The sequence below is a fragment of the Podarcis melisellensis genome (genome assembly GCF_964234715.1).
Source record: "Podarcis melisellensis genome assembly, chromosome: 14".
In the NCBI taxonomy this organism is placed as follows: Eukaryota; Metazoa; Chordata; class Lepidosauria; order Squamata; family Lacertidae; genus Podarcis; species Podarcis melisellensis.
The window spans coordinates 49,304,202-49,322,352 of record NC_138546.1 but is presented as its reverse complement, the minus strand read 5'-3'; the positions used below and the strand labels follow the sequence as shown (position 1 = coordinate 49,322,352).

General features: G+C 41.7%; 1 protein-coding gene and 1 long non-coding RNA gene across 5 annotated transcripts in view; one reads left to right on the top strand and one right to left on the bottom strand.

Annotated features, from left to right (window-relative positions):
• ICE2 (interactor of little elongation complex ELL subunit 2) overlaps positions 1-12,011 on the bottom strand; it is a 31,935-nt gene extending 19,924 nt beyond the window's left edge. For all 3 annotated transcript variants that reach the window (XR_014162701.1, XM_081887615.1, XM_081887616.1), the window contains exons 1-5: positions 11,891-12,011; positions 8,038-8,142; positions 5,860-6,127; positions 2,259-2,378; positions 1,104-1,238 (exon numbers count right to left, since the gene is read on the bottom strand). Coding sequence is in view for 2 of the 3 variants with exons in the window: in XM_081887615.1 (XP_081743741.1) it covers positions 1,104-1,238; positions 2,259-2,378; positions 5,860-6,127; positions 8,038-8,142; positions 11,891-11,919 (657 nt within the window). In the remaining variant the exon portion in view is untranslated. The remainder of the gene's footprint in view (positions 1-1,103; positions 1,239-2,258; positions 2,379-5,859; positions 6,128-8,037; positions 8,143-11,890) is intronic.
• A 36-nt stretch (positions 12,012-12,047) lies between these two features.
• The window catches only part of LOC309356375, a 34,523-nt gene continuing 28,419 nt past the window's right edge, over positions 12,048-18,151 (top strand). The window contains exons 1-2 of one of the 2 annotated variants that reach the window (XR_014162734.1): positions 12,048-12,394; positions 14,272-14,473. This is a non-coding gene — a long non-coding RNA (uncharacterized lncRNA). The remainder of the gene's footprint in view (positions 12,395-14,271; positions 14,474-18,151) is intronic. The other variant, XR_014162735.1, reaches the window with a different exon arrangement.

The window sequence follows — 18,151 nt, the reverse complement described above, 5'->3', positions numbered from 1 at the left end:
GGTCGGAAGACTTATTTACTCCTGTGAAGTATGAAAAGCTACCTTCAACAAATGGCATAAGGGAATTAAGTTCTCAGACATTTGAGATCCATACTTGAAGTACATGTCCAGAGGGCTCTGCTGGAATCTATTCCTCCCCCATCTCTTTTCCCTTCCCTAACAAACTCCCTTCCCTATTTTAGTTTGTTCTGGCTGTATTCACTTTAACTGTAAATAATAACACTCAAACTGTCCAACGATGGAAAATGGTGCCCGAGTGACAGCAGCAAGCAATCACTAAATCACACTGAGCAAGCTGGAGTTAACTCATATATATATATATATATATATATATATATATATATATATATATATACACATATACATATATACATATATATACATATATATACATATATATATATACATATATATACATACATATATATATACATATATATACATATATATACATATATATATATATATATATATATATATACATATATATATATATATATATCCCAATCAGAGACTGTGCCTACATGCCCATCTTTGCTCCTCCCACTTCATGACTCCCCTGGTTCTGGGAGACCAGAGGCAGGAAAGCTTGTCACAGCAAGAGGGGGAAGACACCTCATACCTCTTCACAAGCCTGACTCATCTCTGCTGCTTGCTCTCCCTCCTCTCCTGTCTCTGATGCTGGACTGCTCCCTGCCAGACTCTCCCCCCTCACCAAGCTCTGTTACCTCTTCAGTTTCTGACATCTCCTCCTCCCAGTCTTCTCCCTCTGACCATTCCTTGTCGCGCCACCACCAATCCCCAGGCTCTGAGACTTCTTCCCTTAGGGGTTCCCCAACTTGTTCCTCCCACTGTTCCTCTGCATTCAACCAGTTCCTGACACTTGAGTTCAGTGCCAGAACTGTCATGAGAAGTGCCCTGCCAGTCTTCACTCAGTGGCAGAGAACCTGTGAAAGTCTCAGGTTTAGTCCCTGGCATCACCAGGAAGGGCCGGAAAAGATCCCTGCCTGAAACTCTAGAGCACCAGCAACAGCCAGTGTAGACGATGCTGAGTTAGAGGTAGCCTTGGTATAAAGCATTTTCCTCCAGAAAGTACAACTTACCAAGGCAAGAAGGCATTTTTCCAATTTAAATGTCAGTTCTGTGCAGAACTTTCCTCCCATGATGCTGGTAACTTCATGTAGGTTATAGCATTCAGGATACTTCGTCACATAACCAATACGAGATGCTAAAAATTTCTTGGAAGGTAAAAGAAAATACGGTTGTAAAAGTGTGCTTTCTGCAATGGTGCCTCAGAAATAATGTACAGCAAAATTACAATGGAGTTTCAGTTCCGAAATACAAGCAACTTATAACTTACACAAGAGCCTCCCAGAGACCAGTAGGAAAACCTGAGAGCTTAAAAGCTCTCTTCTGGCGGTGCGGGGAAGACCCATCTGGTGTGCTGCCTCCGGAAGGTAAGAGTGTGCTTGTGTGTGGCATTTGAGTGCTTTTCCATGTATAAGACTCCCCCATGTATAATTGGGGACTCAATTTTAAGAAAATGGGGGGAGATGGCTCAGAGTTGTTGAGCTTTTTGGGGCGGGGGGAGGAAATGCCGGCATCCGCTAATCCATCGCCCACTTGCCGCACCGACAGTCAATCACCAACAGACCCTTCCCGAGCAGAAAATCACTAACTCGACTGAGAAATGGTGTCAGCTGACAATCGCGCATGTCCCAGAACAGCCGCCGCCAATTGAGGCAGTGACAGCCAATCCACAGCAGTCCTTGCTGCAGAAACCAATCACCAACCCAATTAGTGGAGAAGCAGCCAATCCAAAGCAGCCCTTCTAGCAGCCAACAATCAGTCACTAAATCTCTTGCTCGCGGCTGCAGCCAATCACGCCCCCTCCCGCCCAATCCACTATCCATATGTAAGACGAGGCACACTTTTGAACATTATTTTAGAGTAAAAAAAACCCTAGTATTATACACGGAAAAGTATGGTAAATATATTTTTGCAGATACATGCTATCCCTGAAACATAACCTCTGCATAAGATGCAAGTTGCTTCTATTGCATTTATTACTGGCAGATATATACAACTTAAATATTTGTTGCTGTTTTGAAATTAGGGTATGTGTTCCCTCAGAATATATATATTTAAACATCTTACACATAGCGTCTATCAGCTAGTAAAACCTCGTTTCCTATGTAGTTTTCAAACTATGTTTTTAAAGGTCAGAAAGCAGAAAAGCAACCTTTTACAGCTATTACCTTAGTGTAAAGCAAGGCCTCCTCTGAGATGTTGTTATAATCTTTAGAGCAACTTCTGGCAGCATTTTGAGCAAACTTCAAGAACTCGCCAACTTCTTTGCTTACAAATTCTTTCATTTGCTAAAAAACAAACAGAACCTACATGATATAGCATCTTTATTTTTTACATTTATAGATAGATGTAGATATATATAGATAGTAGCTATTATTCACAATCCTAATGTGTTGAAAGAGACACATTTACTTGAGCTTTAATAGGATAACAAGACCAAGAGACAAGGCTGTGTTGTAGTCTAGACTGAGTTTACAAAAAGAATACACACAACAGAGATACAACCAATGCTTTTTTCTGGGGGTACTCAAGCGTACAGTATGAGTAAAAAGAAAAGCACTGGATATAACCAAAATGTAGCACTAAATCCTTTGTTTGCTCCACACAGCCCCTTGCTTCCCCTTATCTGTTATCCTTCCTCACCTTTCATTCTCTTTCTGGCTCTCTCTTCCTCATTCCTGGTAGTTTTTTCTATCCCCTATCCCTTTCCCTCTTCTTTCCTTTACTGCTCTGCTGCCACTCAGCACAGCATTCCACACCAACCTCCAATCAAACTTGGCTGCTGCGTCCTTCATTTCTCTTCCTCCCATCCAGCTTTCTTTCCAGCTCCCATCCTCTGCCTTGTTTTGAAAGTGCCTTGCACAAATTCAGATGGCAAAAAGAGTCAACAGTGGACTGCATGTGCACTTCTCCTGCCAGCTCCATGGCAGCCACATACACAGGCATAGTTCAGAGTTTTGCATATTTAATAAAATTTGTATGCCACCTGATTCTAAGGGGCAAAAAAAAATCAAAAGTGGAACAGAGGAAGCTCTGAAGCAGGACCCCAGGGCAACAACGCTCTCCCCAGAGAACTGGTACTCAGAAGCATACTGCCTCTGACAGAGGTGAAGTGGAGATGCCAGGGACTGAATGTGGGATCTTTTGCATGCAATACACACACTCTGCCTCTGAGCTATAGCCCTTCCCCAAGGCCACCTGAAATGCACCTGCTGGACTTCCGGGTTAGCGCCATCGGCTAATGGCGGATTTCCTCCGAGCTCCAGAGGGAATCAACTCCGTAGGATTTGGGTCTAGCTGCTGCGGCGACCCTCAAAAATCACAGGCGGTGAGCCTGTGAACCTGGTGACTCGGCGGGCACCATTTGCGCCCCCCCAACCTGCGAAGGAGCCTTTTTAAAGGCTTCGGAACGGGGAACGGGGTGAGCGCTGACTTCTTCTTGTGAATAATTGGACTCTAAAGCAAAAACCCGTGAGTACTACGGAAATTGGATTTGTAAAGGAAATTTTTTTTTTAATTAGGCACGATCGGGGAAGGCGCAAACAGGAAGTCCGTCTCCCCGTCTTATAAATAATCTAAAGCAAGGACCAGCTAACTAAGGTTGAGAGAATTTTTTTCTTTCTTATTGGGTAAAAGACATTAATTTCACGACTTGGCAGTATAAGTAATCTTACTGGAGGATAAGAGTAAATTTTGGGAGCTGAAGTGCCACCCCCCCCCCGGACCCGTGAGAGAGCCTGTTGAAGAGATACTAAAGAGTTTGACAGCTGTCAAATTAGCTGTCAAGACGGGAAAAGAGAACTTTGCTTCTGCTGGTTATATCTGTTACAATTCTGTTACAATTTGTTGAAAACAAGGAAGAATCGATACAAACTAACTTGATTTTTGGATCTGAACTGGAAGGAATACTAAGTAACCAAAAGCCCTCTAGAGGGGGTTTTGGGACATTACAGGAATGGCTGAAGGAGGGGAAATTCAAGCTAAACTGGACAGAGTTTTTCTTCTCTTGGGAAAGTTACAAGGCCAAATTGATGTTTTGGCTACTAATGCTGTAACTCTGGACTTAACAGTAAACAAATTCATTGAATTTGATAAGGACTTGACTCAGGAAGTTCATGCAGCTGGACAAGAGGAGAAACTTGAGAGCTTTGAGAGTGTGGAGAAAGAGATATATGTTGTTTCTGAGGGAAAGGAAGGAGGAGACGTAATGCCGCAGATGACAAAGGAGAGCCAGAGGCCTGTCATGATGGCTACAAAGGAAAATAAGAACTTGATGATGAAAATCTGGTTTGAATTGGAGATTGAAGAATGGAGAGATTTCATTAAGTGGAGATTTGAAGGCCCAAGGATTACAAAATTGATTAAGGTGGAAGTCGGAGCTTTGGGGACATGTAGATTCGAAAGGAGCAAGAAACAAGATTTGGGCTCCACTTTTAAGTATGGATGTCTGGCTGGAAGAAACTTGGACCATATAGGGCCAGAGCTTCTCTGAGATTTGGCGCTTAATACTGAGGACTATAAAAAAAACCGGCAGAGAGGAATTGAAAGAGAATTAAGAGCCTCGGACGTGAGATCTCCAGGCTGATAGTAGACCAAGACTGATGGACATTTGTTGGGGATTGAAACTGGGAAAGGGGAAGGGTGGGGTTTGGGAATCCAAAGGGTGTATAATTATAATATGTTCTTTCTTTTTATTTTTGTCATGTTATTAGCATGAAAAATTGGGGAATTCGTGGAAGGGAATTTGGGTCGACTTTAGAAAAAAAGCTTTAAGATTGAGAATTGATGTATAAATATTGATGCTTATAAGGTAAAATAAGGATTGTAAATTGTATGTGTTTTTAATTTTTATTTTTTTCTTGTATTTTTTTGTATTTTGTTTTTCTTTTTTGATTTTTTAATGTATTAAAGTAGAAAATTTCAATAAATATATAAAAAAAAAATGCACCTGCTGCTCCACAAATGTGGATTTGGTGATTTTCATCATCTATCAGGATTCATGAGTCGCCAAGCTACTGCAACCTCTTCTTCCTTTGCAATTCTCAGTGGGGTGGGGAAAAGGGGACAGATCTACAAGGCAAACTACTTTACACAAAACTTTTCATGAAGCAGCCATAGCTTGGCTGGAGAACAAACATTTTGCACCTAGTAAGGTAAAGGTAAAGGGACCCCTGACCATTAGGTCCAGTCGTGGCTGCATGCTCATCTCGCTTTATTAGCCGAGGGAGCTGGCGTACAGCTTCCAGGTCATGTGGCCAGCATAACTTAAGCCGCTTCTGGTGAAACCAGAGCAGTGCACGGAAACACTGTTTACCTTCCCGCTGGAGCGGTACCTATTTATCTACTTGCACTTGGAAGTGCTTTCAAACTGCTAGGTTGGCAGGAGCAGGGACCGAGCAACAGGAGATCACTCTGTCGCGGGGATTCAAACCACCAAGCTTCCGAACAGCAAGTCCTAGGCTCTGTGGTTTAAACCACAGTGCCACCCGCCTCCCTTTTGCACCTAGTAGGTAGAGGTACATGCCTAGCAGCTCCAGTGAAAAAGGATCTGTGGAGAAGAACTTGGAGAGAGCTACTGCCAGGGAGAGTATTGCACTATAAGAACAAGGCAGCTTCCTAAGTTTATAGAACTACACACCATAGGCTTCATGTGCCTGTACTTCAATCAGACACAACACTACTGTTTCCATGAAAGGCTACCTAGGAACACTTGTTCATCATATTAGCAAATCATGTCACTATTATGGGAAATAGAGACGGAACCCTTACCAGATATTGTAAATGATCTTTCTGCTCAGATGGATCGATCAGGCTGGGATCGGCATTTAAGTATGCAGACAACAGAAATAAGTATCTCCTCTGTTGTTTCTCTGTCAAACTAGAAAAGTAAGGATAGGGGACTCTAGGCTCTTGAAAAGATGCAATTTCTGCTGCAGATTGGAATGCCACTTCAGCTGGTTTTACCGCGGGTTGCCCACTAGAAGACTTGTTTTCTTTTGATACATCTTTTGATATGCCTGCATTGCCTTCTGTGTGCCTGAAACAAATACAGACAATTTTTAAAAAAATGTAGGCAAAAGCCTACAAGACCAACAGCCTTAATTCTCATTCAACAGGGAGCATAATTCATATTGCTACTGCAACATTTTTAATACCTAACTTTCTAACAAAAATTCATAACTAGTTTGGTCAAACCATCACATTTATCTCTTTCCCCAAAAAAATATTAAAAACAAATGAAACCCGAATGACTACTTTGAAGAAACACCACCAGCTTGGTCAATGGCCAAGATCCAAGAAATGACTTAAGTGAAATCCTGCATATGTTTACTCAGAAACAAGTCCCACTGTGTTCTGTCATTGTAAGTAAGAGGCTCATGTGAGCTCATTTTTTGACTATTTTTCAAGTATCCCCCCTCCCCCCTTCTCAGCTGTATAAGTAATATGTCAGACGGCATATGGAGTGGTTCTATGAGAAAAACAAACATAAAGGCCCCTTGGGCTCATGAAATTTGATTTATGGCACTTTGGATCCAGGCCAGTTTATGTTATATAAATGCTACCCCACAGCACATAGGTCCTCAAATGGTGCTATCAATTATACGGATGATACTCAAAACACTCTAATGGGTGATGGCTGGCTTACCTCTTAATTATTTAACATATAAGCATGCTCAGTAATAAGCACATTTTGGATTAACTAAACTGAGTGTTAACTGCTGATCTAGTGAAAAAGAAAGACTTGATTTACACACCAGGAAAATGTCTCAACAGTATCATGTCTACAGCTCTTAATAATACTACACAGCTGTCTCTCAGAATGAGAGAACATGTCCATTCCTGTGGCACGAACTGGCAAATTTAATTAAGCTGCTACACCAACAAGATGCTGACTCAGATGTGCCTGATGTAGGAATGTCAAGTGATTCTAGCAGCTTAAATTAGCTACATTTGACGAGGAGTGGGACGGCAGCCCATCAGGATTATTTCACGGCGTGCTGCTGTCAAAGCCTTCAGCAGAATGCAAGCCTAAATCACTTTGACAGCCCCCTTTCACCTACATCGCCAGCCTGTTCTTTATTTAGACTGACCCTTTTGTCAGCAGACTCCCTTCTTCCTCAGATCACAGCTTCTATGAGGAGAGAAGGGATGCATCTCAGGTGCGAATCCACACATTCTTGGGAGCACTGTTCTTCCATCAGCAGCCTTTGTCTCTCCATGTCCTTAATGGTGGCATCATGGAATACAGATAGAGCCACCTTCCTGTATTCATGGGGGTGACTATCTGTTTATATGTTCTAGCAACTACATACTCCTCACTTACTCCTCCTCCCCAAGTTCTGTCCTAAACTGTTGAAGCCACAACCACAGCCTCCCTTAGATGCAGTTAAGGAAAGTGCTCTCTCTCTCTCTTCCCGCTCCCCAAGTTAACTCCTGAGACGAAGGGGGAGATACTGATCCCATTTTCTCTTCACAAGTTAGGTCTCAAGTTCAGGATTCTTGCTATCATTCCCTTTCCCTCTTTCCCTGCTGCTTTGTACAGGCTTTTAACTGAAAAGCAACTAATTAATAACATGGGGACACAGTGGAATGAACTTCTGAGTTAACATGCATTGAATGTAATGTAAAGCTGCAGTCACGTATGCTAATTTGAAAATAAGTCCTAATGCAGTGGTTCCCAAACTCTCCACCCTTTTGCACGCCTCGACACTTGAAAATGGATGAGAGTCTTGGCAGATCACTTAAATATTTTTCTGCCTGTTGTAGCAAGTGCAATGTGACGTGCTAGATGATGTATAATTTAACTGTTTTTTCAAACACACACACACATACAATTTTATTATTCAAATTATTGCACAATATAAAAAATAAAATAAACCTATGTGTTCTTTCCTAGAAAGCTTGTTGCCTTCCAAACCAAAGTTAGAAAAAAATGTATACGGGTACCTTTTTGGTAGTAACAGTAGCTCAGAGAGAGTTGGAGTCAATGAGTATTTTTCATAAATATCTCGTGAGAAATACACATCGTGACCATTTTTAGATGGAATATCCCTGGTTTTGTGTAAGAAAAGACAGAATAATGAATTAATAACAACAATAAAATGAACTTAACATTGACTAGATGGAGATCAGTTAACTTTTATCTTGCACGCTGCTTGGGTACTAGAAACATGGTTTTTAAATGCTGGGAAATAATAGTTTAAGCACAAATCACTATCCATCAGTTATTAAGTCATAACCAGGTCTCATGATGTTATTGTGTCTATTCCTAACTTCTTTGGATTAAGTACTCTAATTGAGGACAGCGGTGATGGAAAGTGGGCTAAATATTCTGCAAATTTTAACAGTATTGTGGCAAATTTGCTGCAACAGACCATGGAAATTGCTTAGAAACTGAAATCCAGTGGTATAAAAGGCAATGGCATAATTCTAAGTGTATCTCATGAATCGGAAGAGGGAAAACTTGCATAATAACTGTACCTGCTTATATGAATGAATGAATACTTTCCCAAACATTAATTTTTTCATCTTAGTTCCTCTCTTGACTCTACTGATTTGCCAACCAATAACAAAACCATTTATTTAAAACTGGGGATGGTTTGTTTTACAGCTTGCACAATATAAATGGTTTAAAATGCATTCAAAAACATTTCTATCACAACAAATGAGAATCACTGAGAGACTATCTTGAACACTTCTCCTTGTGTTGCAGATCTTTTTCCACCTGGCCTGTGAGGTCAGGTCTCTGACTGACTCCAGCTACAAAAGCTGAGGCTGCTGAACAGATTCTTGGAGGTCAGGTCTCTGACTGACTCCAGCTACAAAAGCTGAGGCTGCTGAACAGATTCTTGGATTGGGGTATTGCTTAGAGCAGGGGTTGTCAACCTGGTCCCTACCACCCACTAGTGGGTGCATTTCAGGATTCTAGGTGGGCGGTAGGGGGTTCTATGGCACAAACTAAATCCTCCTTCCATCGAGCACTGGTGGGCGGTAAGGAAATTTTACCATCAAGAAAGGTGCATTAGTGGGCAGAAGGTATAAAAAGGTTGACTATCCCTGGCTTAGAGGGTTTTGTGGGGGGCAGGATTGTTGCTGTTTTTGATATTTTTTGCATCTTTATTTTAGATCTTATTATGATTTCTATGGTAAGTGTTTAATTTAGTTGTGTACTTTGCAATGCTTTATTGTTTATGACTACTTTTGTTATTTGTTTGTAATTATGGTTTTTTCATGTTGTAAGCCACCTTAAACTTCTGAGTAACTTGAGCTTACACAGAACTGCACTGGAAGACAGCAATTCTATATGCTGAGTATATTTTATGATATTATTTATATCATTATTATGGAAGATCAGCACGTATAATTTCCTAATTGAGATACAGTGGACCCTCGGGTTACGTTACCTTTGGGTAATGTAACTTTTGGGTTGCGAATGCGGCCAAGTATACATTTCTGGGTTTCGCCATGCGTGCATGCACATAAGCGCTCTGTGCGCATGAGTGCTCTATCGTGCTGCGTGTGCGCAGAAGCGGCGCCTCTAGATGCAGACTCTAGACGCAGACGTACGGACCCCTAGAACAAATTACGTTTGTATCCAGAGGGTCCATTGTAATTATAAAAGGTAAAGGGACCCCTGATCATTAGGTCCAGGCGCGGACGACTCTGGGGTTGCGGCGCTCATCTCGCTTTATTGGCCGAAGGGGCCGGTGTACAGCTTCCGGGTCATGTGGCCAGCATCACTAAGCCGCTTCTGGCAAACCAGAGCAGCGCATGGAAACGCCGTTTACCTTCCCACCTGAGTGGTACCTATTTATCTACTTGCACTTTGACATGCTTTCGAACTGCTAGGTTGGCAGGAGCTGGGACCGAGCAACGGGAGCTCACCCCATCACGGGGATTCGAACCGCCAACCCTTCTGGTCAGCAAGTCCTAGGCTCTGTGGTTTAACCCACAGCGCCACCTGCGTCCCTTACTGTGATTATAACTACATGGAAATGGGGAGGCTATCCATAGAAATAGACAGAACACCACAATAGCTATGATGGCTGTTTTACATCTACTAATGGAGGAGGTATAAAAGTTCATGGGGAGCAAAAGCAGGGAAGGCGGGGGCCGTCGTTCTCACCTCTCCTTCTTGAGAATTTCTCATAATAGGCAACTGGCCGGCCATTGTGATCCTAGATTGTGAGACCAGGGTGACATTCACTATACAGTGGTACCTCTGGTTACGTACTTAATTCGTTCTGGAGGTCCGATCTTAACCTGAAACTGTTCTTAACCTGAAGACCACTTTAGTTAATGGGGCCTCCTGCTGCCGCTGCTGCACTATTTCTGTTCTCATCCTGAAGCAAAGTTCTTAACCAGAGGTACTATTTCTGGGTTAGCAGAGTCTGTAACCTGAAGCATCTGTAACCCAAGGTACCACTGTATGTTTAAAGCACAAAGGTCATAGTTTCCCCCAAAGAATTCTGGGAGCTGTAGCTTGTTAAGGGGAATGAGAGCTTTTAAGAGACACCTTATTACTGTGCCATTACAACTCAGAGAATTTTAACTCTATAAGGGAAATAGGGGCTTCCAAACAACTCTCAGAACCCTTAACAAACTACAGCTCCCAGAATTCTTTGGGGGAAGCCATGACTGTTTAAAGAGGTCCCATGGTGCTTTAAAGGCACGGCTCAAATGTAGCCTAGATGGGCCTTTGGTCACCCAGCCGCCAGGCAGGTGCTTCTTACGTTCTTATACTGTGACTCTGTAATAACCATGCTATATTTAAATGCAGTTTTCTCCACCTCCTGGTTCTTTTTGTTATTATTGCTATTTCTCACATTTATATCCCGCTTTTCCAACAAGCAGCTCAGGGTGGCCTAGGTGGTTCTCCCCCTCCTCATTTAATCCCCACAGCAATCCTATGAGGTAGAGGTTAGGCTAAGAGGCAGCGACTGACTCCAGGGCCACCCAGAGAGCTTCATGGCTGAGTGGGGATTTGAACCCTGGTCTCCCAGGTCCTAGTCCAACACTGTAACCATTACACTTCTAAAATGCAACCAAATGCCTGGGGGCAGAAGGAGGCCAAAAATAGGCACCCATAAGCTGTTAATGGTCAGCATCGGGAAAGCGTCAATGGGGAGATCCATACAGTACTGGTGGGTCGTCCCACAGTGAGTCACGGGCTGATCCATGGTGGGCTGCAGCAGCAGCACTACCACTGTGCAAATCTATGGTAGAAGATTAAGAAATGGGTCCCCAGAGGCATGTTTGGGTCCCAAGCGAGTGCTGGGTCTGAAAAGGTTGGCGATACCTGCTGCAGGTGGCCCAAGCGGGGCCACCACTGAAAAGCGCGCCCCCACCGTCGCTGTGAATAGCTACACTAATGTATTTACTTAAATATGGGGCACAGAAGAACACCCTGAGGGTGCATACCTGGATGTCTGATTCACTGCAGGCTGGATAGTGCCTGTGAGGGTATGGCTGCCTACAAACCTATCTGGGAGTTAAGCCCTCCATGAAGGCAACAGGACTGACTTCCAGGTAAACCTGCAAAGGAAGGCTGCTGCTAAAATGTTTTAAAGGGAACACAGACAGAGAGACTTTCAGGCTAAATATCCCACCCGCTTGGAGGAGCGGGCTCTGCTTCCTCAACGCTGAGAGGAGAAAAGCACTCTGCACACGCTCAGAGATGCTCTTCCCTGACTGCGTCCCACAGCGTGGCGAACGACTCTTCCCTTCGGCTCCGAATGTGGACGGCGGCGCCTGACCGAGGAGGGAAAAGGAGGGAGGGAGACCCAAGCCGCGCACTCACCAGGCGAGGAGGTTCCCGCTCGCCGCCATCTCGCGCCTTCGGCGGCCGCTTCGCCCGGCCTGCAGTTGGAGAGGGCAGCAAGGCCTGAAAGAGGCGACCGCATTCCCACAGTAGAGCCTCGGTGAGCATCGCTAGGAACCGCCCCTGCTTCGCGGTATTACCCAACCAGCGCGGCCGATCTCCCCGCGAGGCATTCACGTGGTAGCGAATCAGCCAACCGGAGTGCGAGACGTAGAAGGAGCTTAGGATCCATTTTGGGTGTGGGCAAGCGAGTTTCTCTCAGCCTTTTCGTCATTTTTATACTTCATATGAAGGGGGAGGGGAAATAAAGGCTTCAAGAGGAGCTCGGCTGAGGGAAACGGCTTCCTTAGTACAGTATCTCTTTATCTTCAACCTTTTCCCGGTAGGCTTTACTGCCCTCCCCCAGCTTTTATGCTGGAAACTCCAATACGTATTAAAAATAAAAACCCACCCTGTGGAATAACGCCAGTGCTAGCGAAACAGGTGAAAAACTAAAGTAAATATTGTATGTTAATGTAAGATATTTTAATATTTTAGAACGTTTACTAAATATTTGTGGAAACTGTGTTAATTTAAAAACACTTTATCTTTATGCAATAATGATACTGTAATAGATTGCCCTTTATCCTGGGCACACACTGTACAATAATAAACATTTGAAAATGGCCACTAATGTAAATTATGTGGCAAAAAGTTGGCAAAGTACATCCAAAGTCGTAGAAAATTAAAAAAATGAAAAGACTTGGGTTTGGTGTCTGAATATGTGAAGTGATTATAAAAATATCACTTGTTTCATTTATTCCTCTTTTTAAATTTACGTTTATTTCTTAAATTTCTGTATACTGCACCATGGGGCACTAATAACAAAGCACTAATATAATCATAAGAACATCACATTGTACGACCCATACATTTGGTGAAATAGCATGGCTGTTTGGAAATCGTTAACCACGATTTCCAAATTTGGATGTCATAACAGGAAACTATAATTAATTGTCTTTCTGCTCTGTTTCTTTACACAAAGGGGAACGAAGAGCTGTGTGCAAGTGACAGCTCAGTCAGTAGAGCAGGAGACTCTGAATCTCAGAGTTGTGGGCTTGAACCCCATGTGGGGCGAAAGATTCCTGTGTTGCAGCGGGTTGGACTAGATGACCCTCGGGGTCCCTTCCAACTCTACAGTTCTATGACCTAAGTGCAACAAGCTGGTTAATCTGTCAGTTTACAAAGTTCTCCTTAAAAATATTATTAATCTGATAGCTAACTATTCATGTTTAATATAAATATTGATAAACTGCTACACTTGTGGGCTGTACCGTTGTAGTCTCTTCAGAAGAGCAAAACTCAGCTAAAGAGCAAAGAACTTTCATTGGGTTTTAGTCAATGTTAGTCCCGGACCCACCAAGTGTCCCTATTTTTCAGGGACAGTCCCGGATTTACAGAAGCCATCCAAGTTTCTGTTTTGATCCCGGAATGTCCTGCTTTTCCTTAGAACGTCCCTATTTTCATTGTAGAAGTGTTGGCAGTTAGAGAATTATCCAGCCCCTGAGCCACCTGAAGGCAACACTCTATAGGGAAGTTTTTTTTAATGTTTAATGTTTTATATATGTTTGAATCTGCCCGGAGGGGCTGGGGCAACCCAGTCAAATGTGTGGGGTGTAATAATAATAATAATAATAATAATTAGTATTATTCCATAACCAACATTTCTCGAATGATTTTTTTTTAAAAAATGAACACAACATCCCTATTTTCATTGGAGAAATGTTGGAAGGTATATAGTCTGGCTCAGAGCAGACCCATTGAAATTAATGTTGAGTGGGACTATCATTGACTACAACCCTTAATATTTTGAAAGTGAAGTGTATGTACAGTGGTACCTCGGGTTACATACGCTTCAGGTTACAGACTCCGCTAACCGAGAAATAGTACCTCGGGTTAAGAACTTTGCTTCAGGGTGGGAACAGAAATTGTGCTCCAGTGGCGCGAGGCCCCATTAGCTAAAGTGGTGCTTCAGGTTAAGAACAGTTTCAGCTTAAGAACAGACCTCCGGAACGAATTAAGTACTTATCCCGAGGTACCACTGTAGTAAAGTATGACATAAATATGTTTCCCTTTATATCTGAATTCATATTAATACAGGTGATCTATAACTAATTTTGTACAGAACACAAAGGATTTGGAATGGTACTGTATTAAGTGAATGCCACTAAGCCTTATGAAAATGTTCTTTTAGTAAGAGGCAATACAAAGAAGGGGAGGGGATGGCAGGAGAAAGGGAGTAGAAGGATCCCTAAAGAATCCTCAGGAAAGTTCAGCACAGCTGGATCAAATCGCATCATTGTATGTTATTTCTTTTATAGGGCTCAAAGATGGACCTACTCATCTTCGGGATCTGTGAACGAGGTGGATGACTTTCACTGGGAACTGGACAAGGGGAGTGTGTCCCTGTTGGTTCTGCTGGACTTCTCAGCGGTTTTCGATACTACTGACCATTGTATCCTTCTTTGGAACTCCCTCCCTAGAGAAGCTAAACTGTGTCCCACCTTGTCCTTCCACCAGCAGGTGAAAACCTTTTTTAAAAAAAAGGTTTTTATTAAAAAAATTCTTGGATTACAAAAGTACATACATTGTCTCTACTTTCAGATCATAGAGTCCTTTGTACAGTGGATGCTCAGGTTGCGAACGTGATCTGTGCAGGAGGCATGTTCGCAACCCGTAGTGTTCGCAACCCACAGCGCCGTGTCTGCACATGCGCGGGTTGCGATTTGGCGCTTCTGCACACGCGCAAAGTACAATTTAGTGCTTCTGCAGGGTGGTGCGCAACCTGAAAACGCGCAACCTGAAGTGTCTGTTACCCGAGGTATGACTGTACAGTCCAGTTTTTTTTCAGTGGGCTTTTGAGAACTGACAGCTTTCAATGAAAGGGGCTGGTGCCATGCTGTTTTTCTTGTAATTGTCTAGTTTTTTTAAATATATAGTTAATATATAGTTTAAAAAAGGGGACGACAGAGGACGAGATGGTTGGACAGTGTTCTCAAAGCTACCAACATGAATTTGACCAAATTGCGGGAGGCAGTGGAAGACAGGAATGCCTGGCGTGCTCTGATCCATGGGGTCACGAAGAGTCAGACATGACTAAACAACAACAAAAACAGTAGACAGACTGACTGGAAGGTAGGCAAGGCCAAATCAGTGAAGCAAAGACAAAGCAGGCAGCCTCTTGGTAGGTGCCTGTTTTCTAATCTAAGCAGTTTTCTTGGGGCACCCTGGCCTGCACACTGTTTAGGGATTGTTGCTCCTGTCTTTTAGATCCTAACCCTGAGGGCAGGGTCCACTCACCACAGACCAGTAACACTTAATGCACTTGAAGTGAAAAATAAATGTGACCAGGTTTTCCATTAGAAGCTGAAGTTTTATTACAGGAGAACAGTACATAAAGCACATCTAAAATTGATGTGTTCAATGCACTTAATAAAGGTAATGTAATATTAAAGGTACAGGTTCTAAGTACAATATAACAACATTCATATTAGAATGAAAATCAAGAGTATTTAAAAGACAACATTAAATCTCTTATTTTTACATTTGTATTTACAAAATGAGTCAAAATACTTTGTTCAATATCAGAATAAAATAAACTTGAGTCTAAGCTGACAAGTGTAAGAGTGAGCTCTAAAGAAGATCTGATAGAAGTGAAAAAGTTGGTGATAACGGGGAAGATATAATTAGTGAAGTTTTATTACAGTATTACTTTTAATATTCCTCTCAATGGCTTATGCTTTTATCATAGCTAGAAAATGAATTTGTACATACTGTACACATAAGACAACACATTTTTGCATGTACAGTACAGATTCATGATAATTTGTAGTTATTTACAGAAGACTGAGTGTGTTACTCAGTGAGGTTGGTGATGTTTATGTGCTTAATCCTCAAACCAATACATATTTATAATCAGCATTTATTTTTATTCTTCAGACATTTAATTACACAAGAAACATTACTCACACAAACTTGCATAATTTATAAAACAATGAAGCCCAAACAATTAGGGAAAACATTACTGGTATAAAGTATGTGACACTTATATTAGACAAATCAGGAGATTCTCTGTTTAAGAGGTGAATTGTATCAATAAGGGACTAGAAAATAATCATGGACTTGCATTTTTAAAGAAGATTGTAGCTTTTCTTTTTAAAAAATCAAATCAATTATCCTGAAAATGTTTGTATTTAAAATTTCTATTCATTAAAATATAGCCAGGGTGCCGATAAATACATTTGTATTTATTTCCAGAATAATGGTTTGTTTGCTAAATCAAAATACAGAAGCAGTGCATGGAACCAGGACGTGTGGCTTTAATATTAACTATCCTCTATTATTAAAAAGTGCGGTAAACAAACAGCTTCTTAGATTTCTCTTTTTTTTTTTTTTACTAAAGATCTTATAGCTTCAGTAATAGTACAGAAAAGAGTTGTAATAAATACTTTAAAGGTCAGTTGTTCCCCATTTTAGATATTTGATATCCATTAGGTTTTTGCAAAAGATGATACTGGTAATGAATAACAGGACTTGAATTCTAGCTGAAATAGTCTGATTAAGCACTTTTTTTTAAAGTTACTATTCTATTGTTGCAGTACTTTATGGTGCCAAATTCTGCTCAGAATTAGGCTGTGCAATTTGTGGTGCCATTGGGAACCACACGTGCATATTCCAGTTTACTCTTTGGCTATAATTTTCTTAATTTATAGCAGATTTCTAGTCAACAGAGAAATACACATTCCCAAGCAAATGTGCATATGATTGCACCATTAGTATGACCATTGCTTAAGTTTCTCAAGCTTTAAAAACTGAGACCAAACCTCTTTTGGCTGTGTGTTTGTTTTGTTGTATTAATGGTATTACTGCACATTGTGGAAATTCTTTATTGCATATACTGATAATTATAGGCAAGGATGGGCCAGCCCTTAGATGTGTTGGCATCCAAGTGTGCAGTGGAAGCCCAGGATTGCAGAACCAGCCTGCGGCATCATAGGCCACATTTCCATTGGCAATCCATTGGCCCATGCTTGTAGTGTTGTGAGGTTAAAATAATCCACAAAAGCTGGGGCAGCCAAGAGAACATAACACAGTGTAGCCATGCTAACTGTTGTACTGGCGCAATCAAGGGCAACACAGAATTGGATATATAGACATTCTAACCTTATTGAAATGTCAAGCTTATTTTACTTTTTTCAGTGAAATGACAAGTTTTATTTTACCTTCTTTGATAATAACTACTGATACACAGTAGTAGCTAGAGTTTTTATATACTCCTTGGTAATGATTCTTGTTCAGGCAGTTGTGAATCCCTGCACAACTGCTTATGGGAGTAGGGGGTCACCAGTGGGCTAACATGGAGTCAGTAATTGTATTAAATCCATCATTGATATAGAGGCATATATACACAGCTGTTGTAATACACAGCCGTGGCAACATATATGACCCATTTATATGCACCAGTTCATACAATCAATGCCTTCTGGCAGTCCCAGGTGTAATATTATTGGGCCCATCAAGTGTTTGAACCCAAACATAGGGTTCATTGTTGTGGATTGCACCTAGTGTTACTCTAATTTGTACTTTTCTCTCCCAAGTCCTTGAATCAAGACAGAACCATCTTTTCACATGAATTCTCCTGGGGGCTCCAGTTCTCCCCCTCCCAATAGAATATAACTGTACCCCTATGGTAGCCCTCCCCATATAATTGCAGGGATGCTGAATTGCACCACTGAAGAATTTAGAATGTTCTGGGGGGGGGGGAGGACTACTTTTTAGTACTTTACACATTAAAGAGAAAAGTAGTTTGATACACAAAACTGAAACCACTGGGCTCTCCTTGGCATACTTGGTTTCAGAACTACAGTGCCATAGGATAACCAAAGTGTGTTGCGGTTGCAAAGTAGATGAGAGAAAGAAGAATCAGCGTAGGATATCAAATATCATTACTGAGGAGTTAATTTTTTCCTGATTAAATATGCTAGAGAGAACTTTATAGAATGATACTATATATTCAGAGAGAACATGTCCCCAGTCTAGGTACTCTGATACAGGTACTTGATTGGGCATGTGTGTAAATGTATATAAGGTATATACACATGCACACATAGATATTCAGTGAAATAGTACAAGACCCAAATGTGGTATTGCCTAGGAATAAAACGGGAAAGGGAGATTTGTTCATAAAATTAACTTATCTAG